Raw genomic sequence first — 14,290 nt, 5'->3', positions numbered from 1 at the left:
CACTGATGTTGCAGTGCCTGTTGCACCTTTTTATCAAGCATATTTTAAATTTATATTCCAATATGCTGTATGTATGAAACGAGACGTAATGAGAGGAGAATGTTTGGCCATGTCTGGTTTGTTTTTTCGTCTGTAGCAATGCCAAGAATTGGAGTTTTCTTTTTACAAACTGCTGCCAAATAACAAATGCACGCATGTCTGATTTCTACATTCTTTGTGGTGTGTTCAAGTGCAGCATCTAACAAAACATTTGAGTACACCTTTGTTAGACGTCTAAAATGGAGTTAGTGTGTCAGGCCCTTAGAACCTCTATTAGATTTGTTCTGAAAATTGTCTTCTTTTTCCTCCCTAGTATGACTGCCACCCTGGCCAGTGTCGGAGCTGCCAGTATTCCCAGTGCTGGACTGGTTACCATGCTACTGATCCTGACGGCTGTGGGGCTGCCTACTCAGGACATCAGTCTGCTCATCGCTGTCGACTGGCTGCTGTGAGTCAGGTGTCTGGAGAGTGGAGTGTGTATGACTGTGTGTGAATTGCAGGAGATAAAGAGTCCCTGCTCTTACGCTCCAGAGCTTTTTAAACAGTAACATTTGTAAGAGGAGTTATAAAGGTTCTGGTGTTATTCAGCTCTCGGTGGCTCTCTTCTATTTCACCCGCTGACACTGATACTGTTTGTCCACCCAGTGACAGAATGCGTACCTCCATCAATGTGGTGGGCGACTCGTTCGGCGCCGGGATCGTGGACCACTTGTCGAAGGCAGAGCTTGCCGAACTTGACGCAGCAGAAATGCAAATGCTCCAGCCAGAGGAGGAGCTCGATTTCATCCCTCCGCCCCCGATCCTCACCGAGATGGACCTGATTGACCCCATCAAACCGCCTGCGCTGCCACCCCGCTCCCCTCGCCCACCCAAACAAAACCACCACAGTCTCTCCCAGTCTCAATCCATCACTTACTCACCGTCCCGTTCTATCCGATCTCCATCCCCACACTCTATCCGCTCTCCCTCTCCGCACTCCGTCTGCTCCCACTCCCCCCGGCCTTTCCGTACCCATTCACCATGCCTCCTCCGCAGGACGGAGGCGGGCTACTGTGCCCTGCCCAGCTACGACAACCAGGTAACTACCCACTTCTACTTCTTCTGGTTCTAACACTACACAATATGTGTTCCTCTATGATACAATGATACTTTAAATTTGCTTAAAGAGATACACCATGTTTTTGGAGATTGACCTGATGGTCAGAACATACAGTGGACTTCTAAACCATGCACGTATCCTTTGCGATACTGCATGAAAGTGCTCTGTGTGTTGAGTAATAGAAGACTCTTTAGCTTACATACACTGTGTGTCCAATTTGAACGGTCACTTCCTTTTTAGTCCACATTTTAGGACCCTGTATTTGTTGGAAATATGAAAGTGGTCTGGATATGGTGGTTCACCTACTAACCTTCAGTCCTCTGAAGAACACACTTTAGCATGCATACTTAGAACAAGGAGGCGTCTGAAATGCAACACAGCAACCATTTAGACTATTGTCAACTTCCAAAGAAAACCATGTATCTGCAAGTATGGTGATTTTTAACGTTTCAGATCAACTGAAGGATAAAGTGTTCTTTTATGGGTTAAGAATCATTTTTAAATTTCCCATATTGTGAAAAGTGAGATTTCCATGTCTTTTTTTATTATATGTTTTATTATAAAGCAGGTCGAGGTGCTATATAAATACTGTGAAAGTTTCAAAACACTCAATCCACAGAGAAATACACACAGCCCATATTCAAAAAAGGTGAATTTAAATGAGCTGTCAGGGTTTCCGTACGGTTGTGATGTCACAACTGTACTATATATATGTAGAAAGTGCCGGTACAGTTATTACCCAGCTGACTACGGGGAGTGCAGATGCGGAAGACCTGGAAACGTTGACCAATCAGAGCAGACTGGGCTTTTTCGGGAGGGGGGCTTAAAAAGACAGCTGCTAAAACGGAGCGTTTCAGACAGAGGGTGAAAACAGGTAAATTTAGACAGACAGTATGAGAAAAATTATGTGTTTTTTGATTGGTTAAAGCAGAGAAACATCTTCTAGTAGAAACCCAAAATACAAGTATGGACCTGAAAATAAACATAATGGGACCTTTAAAATAAATAAACCATTTAAAAACACATCAGATAATCTAAAAAAATGCATTTTCAAAAGTTTTATATGGAGATAAATGTTTTTCCATCTAAAGTGTAATATTTCTTAAACCTAAGATGATATCTAGTCTCATATCACGATATCGATATATTGCCCAGCCCTCTTTTCAGGTACAATGATCAAATCGCTCCAAACCCTGGTGTATACCTCACAACATTTACAACGTGTACATTTGTAAAATTCACCTTTTTTAGTCACTTATTATAAACTACATGTTCTCATTATGTCCTTTTTTGCCCTCTCAGATTCCCACAATGCCTCGCTCCTACAGAGAGAGAGACAGGGAGCGGGAGCGTATGAGGCGAGAGAGTGAAACCGAAGAGGAGGAGAGAGAGAGGGTTTTGGGTGAAGTAAGCGATGGCGAGGAGAGTGATGACACTGCCTATGATCGGAGGCACCCCATGCTGCCGAGCGACCTGCCATGATTGGAGTTTTACCACCAAAAAGCTTCCTTATCGACTAGTTTCCGTTTTATGACAGCTTTTCGAGGTCCACAGTGGATTTCTGGCTGGTTACATTGCTACCCTCAGATGTATTTTCAGTTCACTGCTCTTAAAACAGAACTTTTGGATAAGTGATCAATAAGCTCAATTTGAGCTTGATATGAATATATATTAAAAATGTTGAGATGGCCCTTAAAACCAGGCCTGTTGGCCTTTGGTTTCCTGCAAAAGAGCTTAAATGGACAGTTGTTTCCCCAGTTAAATCATGTCTCCATCACTGTCTTGATTTCCTAACCAAATTTAAAATGACCCTGTATGTCTGAACTTCCTTAAATTTGCCTGCTAGGAGAGAAAGTGTGAGTCTGCTCCCAATGATAGAAGTATCTTGGTGTTACCAGCATTTAAACGCGCAACCATGAGTTATTAGTTGATCCTTTACCTTTGCTCAACTCCTTCTCTTCTACTTCTACTAATTTTCCTGGAAGGAATTCAATTAACCATTTTATAGGATGTTATGTGCCGGGATATTTCATGTCTGGGAGCAGAACATTTCTGTAGTCTCCACTGGTTTCCTGCCAGTCGAGAAATAGTCCAGCACATACAGTAAGTGTCCAAAAAGCCACAACTTGGTTTTACACTTCTGTTTTTGTGTGGATTAAACAAACAAAATACAACATGTTAAAGGGATAGTTCAGATATTTTGAAGTGGGGTTGTATGTGGTACTTATCCATATTCAGTGACTATTGATCAGTAGATGGCGGTGGACAGGCACAGAAGCTAAGCAATGTACTGCTGTGGACCGAGGCAGCAGATAAACGTTTTAGCCACCTAAAAAAATGGCAACCTAAAAAAAAAAAAACTTTTACTTTTACACTTTTAGTGTACGCTATATTTAGAATATTTTCATGTAATTTTACCTCACAGAAAACAGTGTTGCTGGTCTAGCGCTGCTCCCATCGGTTAGTTTGTGTTATTGTGTGATTTTGGTGAATCTGAACTATGCCTTCAAAACACCAAAGTCATACAATAACAGAAACTAACTAACCGATTGAGGCAGCGGTAGACCAGCAACTCTGTGTTTTGGGAGGTAAAACGTTTTTGTCAAAGGAGTCTGGTGGCTTTGAAGAGAGCATAGAGAACGGCTGAGTTTCCACGTGTAAAGGGCTGTAAAAGTAAAGGTAAAGCAGTGAAAATATTTTAAATGTAGCATACACTTAAACTGATGTTTACTTTTTTAGGTGGCTACAATACTTTTAGCTGCTGACCCCAGTCCACAGCAGTACATTGCTTAGCCTCCATGTCTCTTCTCCAAAGTGAGGGCGTGCTAGAAAGCGTTTTTCCTAAATGTCAAACTATTCCTTTAAATAACCTTGAGAATAGCAACAGGTTCATGTAAATGAAAGAATATGCAACCAGCAGACATTATTTTTTATAATTCCGTATCTTCTTGCATCTCTTTACATTTTCGTCTTCGGTGCTGTTCTTGTACATCACCTCTCATCTTGATGTTAATATTGTGTATATCATCTATGGTTTGTATCTTCTTGTTGTGGTCTGGTGTCTGAAATGATGAGTAATAGGCAAGATGCTGCTTTTATTTTGTTGTATGTTTAAATTGACTAATTCTACTCTCACTTATCATTCTTAATTGCTGTAAAATAGTGTCATCAGTCTCTCCCTCCCAACTGGATTGCCTCTCATTTTAAATTTAAGTTCATCAACTGCCTCCCCACGTCCTTAAATCTTAACTCAGATTCACAGGTCCAGCTCGTGTGTATATTGTATGTAATAAAATCGTAGCGATTTATTTAAAATAATTGCATTTCTGTTGTGTTTTCTCTGCTGCTTAAGTAACTTTATGCAATCGTGGAGGGATTTGCAGTTGAAAGGGGACAGGCGTCAGTGTTTGGTGACCAAAGACGCAGGAACAATCCTGTAGACAAAGATATTACTGGATGGAAAAGTTGCAACAGACACGCATGCAAACATTACTCACGAGGCAGCGCTTACACGCTGATGAGACAAAGACACAGATACCAACACACTTAATCCTCTCAAAGAAGTGTTAGAGATGGGCAAGGCAGGAGAGAGTGAGGGATGGGAGAGGAATCGGAGGGCAGCAGATGGCCGGAAAGACGTCAATCCTTTTCATTCTTCCCAGACAGCATAAGGGCATTGTGGGTTTTTGCAAGCAGAGCTAACGTTATAGCTCCAGGTCCCTGCACGTCAGAGACCTGAGTTAGGTAGAGGGAAATGGTGAAATGCTGCAGGTCAGCAGAAATCTGATAGTCTGACAATGTGTTGTGAATTTCAAATTTGTGATGACGTTCTGGCTGATGTCTGTGGAACGAAGCATTAATCTGTCCTGTAGCATGAGAGAGACACATGGCATGAGGATATCACACCATCTGAGGCAGCAGGGGGGTCAGGAATTTAATCACTGCAGCCATCATCATCCAGAAGACTGTGTGTGTGTGTGTGTGTGTGTGTGTGTGTGTGTGTGTGTGTGTTTTTGTGTTCCTCAGTTAGAGTTACAGTGCTTAAAACCACCATATTGTAAAGCAATAGTACATATTTTTGGCTTAACTCAAATACCTGATGCAATCACGTTTTATCTGCTTTGGTATAATAATTATAATAATTCAGTCAAAGTCTTTTTTTATATGTCATGGAATGAAAACAACATAATGTACGTCATCTGGATCATATGGCATCAATGAACATGATCATTTCAAGAGGGAAAATGTTGCATTTGGTTTCTCTGAAGTCTTTCATGTCATATTACTGTAAATTAAATCCAGTGGCAGCAGGAGTGAGACAGATGTCCTGGTTTTAAGACACAGTCTGACATCTAGAGGCAGGCTGACTCATAACATGCACAGTGCAATATGCAATATGCTTACCAGGCTTACCATACAATCTGTACTACACAATATCTTTTCTGATCGTCATCATATCTTTTCTGACCGTCATACTGACAGAAACTGAGATGTGCAGCCTCCAGTATGCATCACCCTCTAATAATACTGTGTAAAAGCCTCATGATGCTTTTAAAACGTTGTTTAGATCCGAGCACACATCATTACATTCTCCCGAATCACTGTACAGTCATGTGGAAGGAATTCAGAAATCCATGACCTGAGATATTAAGTATGAACTTTATTAAATAAAGTAAGACATATATATTATTATTATACATATTTTTATTATACATAATATATATGCCACATCTGTCCTCCTCAGAATATATATATATATATATTTTTTTTTTTTATTTATTTGATTAGGACAATGCACATTATTTCTGTAAATACACCAGTGTTAGCCAGTCGGCTAAGTTTCAACTGTAGTCCTAGTTACCTAGCATGCATGTCTTTATGGTGGGAAGAAACCAGAGCACCTGGAGGAAACCCACACAAGCACAGGGAGAACATGCAAACTCCACACAGAAAGACCTGAGATGACCTGGGTTCGAACCCAGAACTTTCTTGCTGTGAGGCAGAAGTGCTAACCACTGAGCCACCGTGCTGCCTTTAATGATATCAGTTAAATTAACAATAATTCACCATGTGTAAAAAAATCACATACATCACTGCAGCCACAATTCAGATAATTGAGTTCACTTGCCTGTGGCTTCAAAATTAAGTTGGCTATAAAGTAATTATACTGCAGGTCATACTACATCCACACAGTCAAAACAAGTTATGAAATAATCTTAGATTCACTTCCTGTAGGCTTGAAAAATGTTTCTTAATGGCTCTATTCCCACTCAAATTCATGTCAATTACAATGGATTCAAATGGTGACAACATTTCACCAAATAAGTAACAATCTCCCAAAATAACTGTTTTATCTGCTTATCCATACTCTCAGTATCTTCCAAATACTCAAAAGTCTTTTGACCTCTTCAAAGTTCTGCTGGAATCTGGTGTATTTAGCTGTATTTTGGGAAAAGCAACAAGTGGGGTAAGTTATATAGATTCAATATTTTAGCAAAATATATAACTTTGTGATTACAGTTTATCATAATATACAATTTCTTCTAGAATTTCCATTTAGAAACTGTTTTAAGATAAATTGAAGAATTGTTAGAACTTCATACTTCATCCCACTGATGCAAATATTCTGCAAAAGTAATACTGCCATAAAGCAGTCCAGTATTAAAGTCAGCTGGTAGCCAAACAGCCGATGAATGAGTCCCTGATTGGGAATCAGCTGAAGGAAACCGTACATGTTCGACATCAGTTTAATAACACATATACTCTGCGTAGTTTAAGGCAGAGAGTAACTCAGGGAAAGTTGTTCTCATTGACGTGAGGACAAATCTGCGAAGATTGTTAGTGCTACCACTATTGCCCGGGACCATCAGAGCACAGTGTTGCTCCAGACACTGCAGTTATTATAAATGTCAGCTGGCTCTGAGCTATATGGTCTGTGACCTGATATCAGCTTTCTCCACACACCTCTCCAGGCTGTATCTATTGCACTGCTGTATGTAGCTTACAAACTGGCTTTGGACTGACTACAAGAACTCTGTCTGCGCCGCCACCAGCCGATCTCTTTGTTGTAGTCTCTTTGCGAGATTACAGTGCTTCATTTCTGCCATAACTCTGACAAGTACAGGGCATCAACACTTGCTGTTCACTTAGCTCCTATACAGTATGTTCACAGCAGCAGTTAATGGCACTGTGGCTCACTTAACACCATCAGATGAATGTGCGGTGAATTGATTTCCTGCATTCAGCACTTCAGTCATTTTTGTTTTCACATTGCTGAAACAGTGACACCAGTATCCGTCATTACAGGGATTATACAACATAAATTGTATATTATAATAACGTTGTTATATACGTTTTGTATGTCTCTGGAATATCTGTCTCTGAAGCGGTTCTGTTTGTAGTTTACATTGACTTGGGGTGACTTAATTTTCCTTTTTGACATTTGAGGTGTTTGCAGTGATGATAACATGCAAGTGACACGGGCACCTCACAGATTTTTAAACAACACTTTTCTCTGTTTTAAAGACATTTTCGAGTCCTAAAATAATCCTCCATCCAGCCAGGATAAAACATATACAATCTGCTGCACAGGAAAGAAGATGTTTTACCTGCTTTCTTAGCTGCAGCGCTTTTATTTAGCCAAACAAAGATGGTGGCTGGAAGTTCAATCATTTGGTAATGGTTTACTTTACGGGTCTGTACTTTCTGAATAATTTCTTGGTAATTTTCTTGAATGTTTCCCTGAAAGGACTATATCATTTTGGTATTAATTATAGGGAAATAGAAACGGTGTTCAGTTGGCACACTTTCAGCAACTAAATTCCAATTAATTGCAACCGAGATAGTGTTTCAGTCAGTGCACAGCAAGTCAACTGAATATGAGAAAACTGTCCAACCAAGCAAACATGTCTATATATAAGGAGAATAAAATTTCCAATGATAAATCTATACTGGTTGGAATATTTACTTAAGTTTAACGTTTAACGTTTGCTTTCAGTAAATTCCTAGTTACCAATGTACATAGTAATTTCCAGAAAACTTCTAGGAAATTATTGTTAGTTAAATTATGGACCCATAGCATGAAGCGTTACCTGAAACTTTTACTACCTGTTTCATTTGTCTATATTAATCATTTTTCCCTTGCCCAAAACGAGACAGGAAGGCACCAAATGTCAACTCTGGCTGCCATATTTGTTGGGTTTAAGAAACAGTCGCAACTTTGGAAAGAAGTTAAAATCTACTTTATTGTGCGGCAGGTGGGTTATTCTTTTATTTGAGGTGGATAGAGGATTCTTTGAGGTGTCTGGATATGTCTTTACTACAGCAGTACGTTTTATCAAAAGACCTGCAGGGTTTTTTAAAGGTTAGATTTGTATTTATTGAGGAAAAAAACAGATGCTTATCAGTCAAATATAATCATGCCAATGCCTCAAATGTAACACATTAGAGCTTATATCAGTGCAAGTCTTTGTGAACCTTTTCTCCTGTATTACTCTGCCAGCATCTTTCCATCTTGGCACTCTCTTTTCTTGATGTGAGACAGTGGGACAGGCCTGTCCATCATGTCTGTCAAACCTGAGTGACCAGAGGTTCTTTGAGGTAGAAGTTTATCCCTCTCTGATAACCAGCTTCCTGTCCGTCACAAAGCCCTGCCAGGAGCGTCCCGTTGAGCGGAGGGCAGATACCCCTGCTGTCTTGCCCGTACAAGGGTACACAATCTCCCATGTGTTCATGCCCCTCATCCACTCCTTCCTCATTTTCCCCCTCTTCATCGTCCTCTCCTTCCCAGACCGACGTGGAGACATGGTTGTACTGGGTCGTGTCCTCGCACTCCATCTCGCGGTGGTAGAAATAGCTGAAGTTGGACACGATGACGGGAACTGGCAAAGAGATTGTGAGCACGCCGGCGATGGCGCACATGGAGCCCACCAGCTTCCCTCCGACCGTCACCGGGTACATGTCCCCGTAGCCGACTGTCGTCATGGACACGACAGCCCACCAGAATGCCTCAGGGATGCTGGTGAACGCCGTGTTAGGACTATCCACCTCTGCAAAGTAGGCGGCACTAGAAAAGATAATGACTCCGATGAAGAGAAAGAAGATGAGCAGGGCGAGCTCTCTGAGGCTGGCCTTCAGCGTCTGGCCCAGGATCTGAAGGCCCTTGGAGTGACGAGAGAGCTTGAAGATCCTGAAGACTCTCACCAGCCTGATGACCCTAATCAGGGCCAGGGACACGGAGGCCTGCGCGTCCTTGTCCTTGGTAAGCTCCGTGCCCAGGGTGACGAAATAGGGAATGATGGCGAAGAAGTCGATGGTGTTCATGACATCTTTGAAGAAGTGCACCTTGCTCGGAGCGCAGGTGAAGCGCACGATGAGCTCAAAGGAGAACCAGATGATGCAGATGGTCTCTACGATAAAGAAGGGGTCCTGGAAGGGAGTGAAGCCAGGTGGGATCAAGATGGTTTCGTTCGCTATGGTGGGGTGCGGTATGGTGGTGAACTTCTGTAAAACAAAGGATGAAGGAAAAGTTAGAGTTGCCATCAGAGAGAGAAGAAGTCAAAGCCTATACCAGGCAGGTACATTCTATCATCTGTTTATCAAACATGAGTTGGGAAATATGAGAATAAAGGGGAAGGGTAAGGCTATAATAAATACTGTATCTCCATGGAGACGAAGTTTACAGGAGAGTAAACAGAGAGAAAAGAAGGACAGTGGATAAGTGAGAAGAAGCAATTATTCTGAAGTTTGTCCTCAGCACATTTGGAGTATGACACCTGTCATCAGGATCTCATCGAGCCTGTATGATCTGTGATACTGTGCTAACTTTTCTCTCCTCTCCATTTTCACTCCCCCGGCTTTATTTTTCCCTTACGGACTTTTATATAAATCGGTTTCTCTATATTTAAACGCACACAAAAAAACATTATGTTCATATGACGCTGGGTTGCGTTACACTCCTGACACCGGCACGGCCACGACATCTGACACTTCATTTAACCCGGCGGCTTGTTTTTTTCTGGGAAGTAGGCGCAGGTTTGAAATGGCTGGGTATTAGTGTCTTTTAACAAGTTAGATAGAGTTACTCTAAGCTTCTGGTAAACCTCGCAGCACATATTGTCCCCAAATAATTCTAAGACTGACAGTTCAGATAAGGTTGACCTTGCATTTCCAACATCAGTTTTCAGATCTCCACTTCTAAGATTTCTGCCACCGCTTTGACTGACTCAACTATATGTTTACTGGTAAGGTTGTAGTTTGTAGTGGTGTTGAACACCCATTCCTAATACTGCAAATGCAAGGGCTTTCATCAATGGCTATAGGCTCAATCACCGCTGTGTTACCTCATTCAATGATAGTGACTTAACAGTCATTTATTTAAATGAAAATCTTCAAGATGCGTGCCCGTTCGGAACAGGTCGATTGCTTGGCCCCCGGAAATGCTGCTTACAGCGTTCTCGAGAACCGCTCATCCGATCAACTTCACACTCGACACTGCACTCCCTTGGGTTCACAGTGATACACTTGCCAAGTTGGAAGTGGATTGGATAAATGTTCTTTGAGATATACGAAGGACAGTCATACATGCATACATGCACAGACAGACAGAGATTCTTCCTTTAGATGATGCTGCTACAGCACCACCTATGGGCCAAATGGCACCAAATGTGTCATGGCCACTCAGACATCATATCTACACATGTCCACCAAATGTGGTTGCAATAGCAGAAAGCATTCTAGATATAAGCCCTAAACATTTGAGCAAACTTTGAAATCATAAAATAACTGAAAAAGTAACTTTTTCGGGCTTGGTTCAGAGATGTTCTGTACTAAATTTGGTGACGATTGCTCGAAATTTATAGGAGGAGTAGCAAAACGGTGGAAAATTGATCGATGCAAATCGGCACCTACGGTAATTTACGGTTAAAAAGTTACAAGTAGGTGAAGTAGATCCGATTAACGGTTCTATATGTGAAGGACACACAGACACACATACACACACACTCCTTGCTTTATATAATTTGTCATATAGAACCAATAACATCATCATCGGAATCTAAAAAAACAAATGTAGTTGGTTTGATTTTCCCCACCATCCGGTGAGTGAGTGATTGCGTGGGGACGGCTTCGCATGCAGGTTTTGTTGTGTTTGTGTAGCTTTCCAAAAGCGTCAAATGCTCTGATCACATGAGCGTATCTATGTAAGGGAGTAACGGAGCACTGTTGGTGATGATGGGAAACGTAAATCCAGCAAGCGCCGCGGTGTCAATTTTGCTGCCCGAACCTCCAGAATCTGCCTCGTCTCCAGGCTACAGGAACAATGTGCGGGTCGAATTCATTTTGCGTCGGTCATCAGAAAAGTTGAACTGTGAGCCTCTTTTCCATGCTGTTTTTCCCATGTGTAGCCTATGAGTTACACCGTTTATTAATACAGACATTCGTTTATGTGTTGATGTGCTCTTAGGGTTGTCTTATCCCTATATATAGCCCTTTAGATCTCCAAGGAGTAACGTGAGACAAGCTCGTCTCTTTTCCTTCCCTTCACACTTGCTTCTTTACCTCTAACTCATTCCACTCTCTCTCTTTTCTCAGTACTTTTGAAGTATCCACTACACCTGAATGTGCTTGTTGGCTCTGGCGGTCAGCCCCGTGTGCACGACAACGCATATCATCTCCACAATGTTAACCTAACCTGCCCTGTCTGTCCTTACTCTTGCTTTTCCATCAGCGGTTTCACTGCCCGGCTCATCTCCTTCATTCCTTCACTACTTTAATCTGGGTGGATCAGATTTAACGACAAGTCCAAAATAATCTCAGGAAAACCTTCTCTGTCTGCTGCCTTTGCTTTCCCTTCCCTCGACCGTGATTCTTAACTTTACAGATTCCAATCATCCTTCGGATTTACTCTCCTTTGTTCCCCTCAGTGTTGACAGAGAAGATAAAGACGTTTTCACCTCGTGCTGGAAGAGCTGCTTCATGTGACACGTCAGCACATGTTGTCCTTCTACGTTCACCTCATCACTCCCTCGCAGTGTTAACCTCTGCGCCCTGACAGCTACCTGCCCGCTCCTTCACTTATCTGGTCTGTTTCCATACATCACCTCCATCTGCGGCCTCTCTGTTTCACTCATCAGCACCATTTAATCCATCCTCACCTCCCGCAGTTCCTTCTCATTCCTGAACTCAGGCATAGTTTCCAGGCAGAAGATGAGAATGGAGATCACGATGACCATGACGCTGATGATGGCGATGATCCGAGCTCCACCGGAGGACTCCGGATACTCAAACAGCATCCAGAGGCGGCGCTGCAAGTCATTGGCGGGTAAGGGCCTTTCCTCCTCCTTGGGGAAGCCTTCGTCCGCTTTGTAGCGGTCGATGATCTCCTCTCCTAGCTCGTAGAAGCGCAGCTCCTCCAGGAACATGTCCAGAGGGACGTTGGCAGGCCTCCGCAGCCTCCCGCCGGACTGGTAGAAGTACAGGATGGCATCGAAGCAGACACGGCTCCTGTCCAGGAAGAGTTCATTCCGCAGGGGGTCGTAGTAGCGAAGGCGACGCCTGGGGTCACCCAGCATGGAGTCGGGGAACTGGGCCAGAGTGCGGAGCTGGGTCTCGTAACGCATCCCTGACACGTTGATGGCCAGACGTTCGTTCAGAGCCCAGTCGCTTCTCCAGTGACAGCGACGCTTCTCCTTCATGGCCTTTCCGCTCGGCTCCTTCTCACTGCTCTCCTTCTCCAGCTTGTTGTGTTTATCTTTGGTCCACTTTTCCTCATCACCGACCTCCTCAGCTTTTTGTTTCTCGTTTGTCTGCCCTCCTCCTCCTCCTCCTCCTGTAACTCCTCCCTTGTCTTGGTTATCCATCTCTTAGTCTTTGTTTCTTTCTTCCTTGTGTTTCTTGTTTTTTTTGTCTCTTTACTCTGGAGAAGACAATTCAAGGTTAACCTGGCTGTGCAGAAACAACAGAACAGGAAAACATGGGTAGATAAAAGGGGAAAATATAGTATATATAGTATATAACACTTTTTAATCACCATGTCTGTGCATTAAAATACATAAAGGTCATTAATATGAAATATATCTTGAAATAAATTGTCCCTTAGTTGCTTCATTTTGTCATTAATCCACAAACCAGTAACACAGCCTCACCAATAATACATATTGTTTTCCAGGAATATGTTGGAACTGATTAATAAAATATTTAAATTTAAATCTCACCTCTTTTTTGTAAACTCAGCTGATAAAATTTTCTGGACAAAAATGTTATTTAGATTACATTAAACTGCATAAAAGAAAGAGAGAGAAGTATGCTACATTAAAAAAGAAAAAAAAGAAATGCTGACCAAACCATTACAAACTAAACAGAATTAGTATCAAGATGTTCCCATTTTGTATAGCTTTACACAAAAGCCCTCATAATAATAATACATTTTATTTATATAGTGTTTTTCCTAGTACTCAAAGACACTTTACAGTAAAATCAGAACATTAAGCACATTAAAAACAAGTGAAGCAATAAAACCAACACATAAAAACGAGCCTGTGATATTATTATAGGGTGAAGGCTAATCTAAAGAGGTATGTTTTAATAAGTGATTTGAATGTGTCCAGGCCGGTACAGTCACTGATGTTAATGCAATGTTTTAACCTTTCTCCACTATATTCTGTACCGTAACTACCACCATGCAGACCCTCGGTGCAAAAAGCTCCACACATGCAGTCGGCTTCATGCTCCTCACCAGTTTATCACCATGTCCAGCTCCTCTCACCCGTCTGCCGCTGATTCAAACTAATAATGCCTCCAGAGAGTGACCCTGACTCTCCTACTTTACCTCCACCTCAGGGTGCCTTTTGGGCTAAACCTTCCCTCCTTCTGAGACAGTTTGTGGATCAATTCCTGCATCATGATGTCCAGACAACCCCTCCTCCTCCGCCTCCATGTGTCACGTTTGGGAGAGGAGGGGAGGTAGCACGGGGTGCCGCGTGGCTCCTTCAGGGGCTGCTGGGGGCGTTAATCTGCAGCGTGGGTCAAGTTAAGATAGTAGGCTAAAGCTTGTTTGTAGGTCACTCACGGTCTTCACTTGTGCTCTCTGTCATGCTCAGTGCGCCCCCGGGGAATGCTGTCGGCCCGAAATTCAATATTCTACCCTCTCCTCCA

At 42.3% G+C, this 14,290-nt stretch overlaps 2 protein-coding genes across 5 annotated transcripts in view; one reads left to right on the top strand and one right to left on the bottom strand.

The window, feature by feature from the left end:
- slc1a9 (solute carrier family 1 member 9) overlaps positions 1-3,492 on the top strand; it is a 28,463-nt gene extending 24,971 nt beyond the window's left edge. For all 3 annotated transcript variants that reach the window (XM_031319095.2, XM_035996509.1, XM_031319094.2), the window contains exons 9-11: positions 353-487; positions 685-1,117; positions 2,441-3,492. In XM_031319095.2, coding sequence (XP_031174955.1) covers positions 353-487; positions 685-1,117; positions 2,441-2,620 — 748 coding nt within the window. In that variant the 3' untranslated portion in view covers positions 2,621-3,492. The remainder of the gene's footprint in view (positions 1-352; positions 488-684; positions 1,118-2,440) is intronic.
- Positions 3,493-6,582: 3,090 nt separating this feature from the next.
- LOC116064031 (potassium voltage-gated channel subfamily A member 1) lies at positions 6,583-14,261 on the bottom strand. 2 transcript variants are annotated; one of them, XM_031319096.2, is made up of 3 exons: positions 13,872-14,261; positions 12,292-13,052; positions 6,583-9,640 (listed from the first exon to the last, which is right to left on the bottom strand). In XM_031319096.2, exons 2-3 carry the CDS (start codon positions 12,994-12,996, stop codon positions 8,708-8,710), a joined length of 1,638 nt encoding a protein of 545 aa, XP_031174956.2. In that variant the 5' UTR covers positions 12,997-13,052; positions 13,872-14,261; the 3' UTR covers positions 6,583-8,707. The 2 variants fall into 2 exon arrangements, with proteins under 2 accessions (XP_031174956.2, XP_031174957.2); XM_031319097.2 differs by having other exon boundaries at positions 12,292-13,081; positions 13,872-14,260.
- Between the last annotated feature and the right edge of the window lie 29 nt (positions 14,262-14,290).

This window comes from Sander lucioperca, chromosome 21 (genome assembly GCF_008315115.2).
Source record: "Sander lucioperca isolate FBNREF2018 chromosome 21, SLUC_FBN_1.2, whole genome shotgun sequence".
NCBI classification, from domain to species: Eukaryota; Metazoa; Chordata; class Actinopteri; order Perciformes; family Percidae; genus Sander; species Sander lucioperca.
Note: the sequence above shows the minus strand (reverse complement) of the source record. Positions and strands in the feature narration are given on the sequence as shown.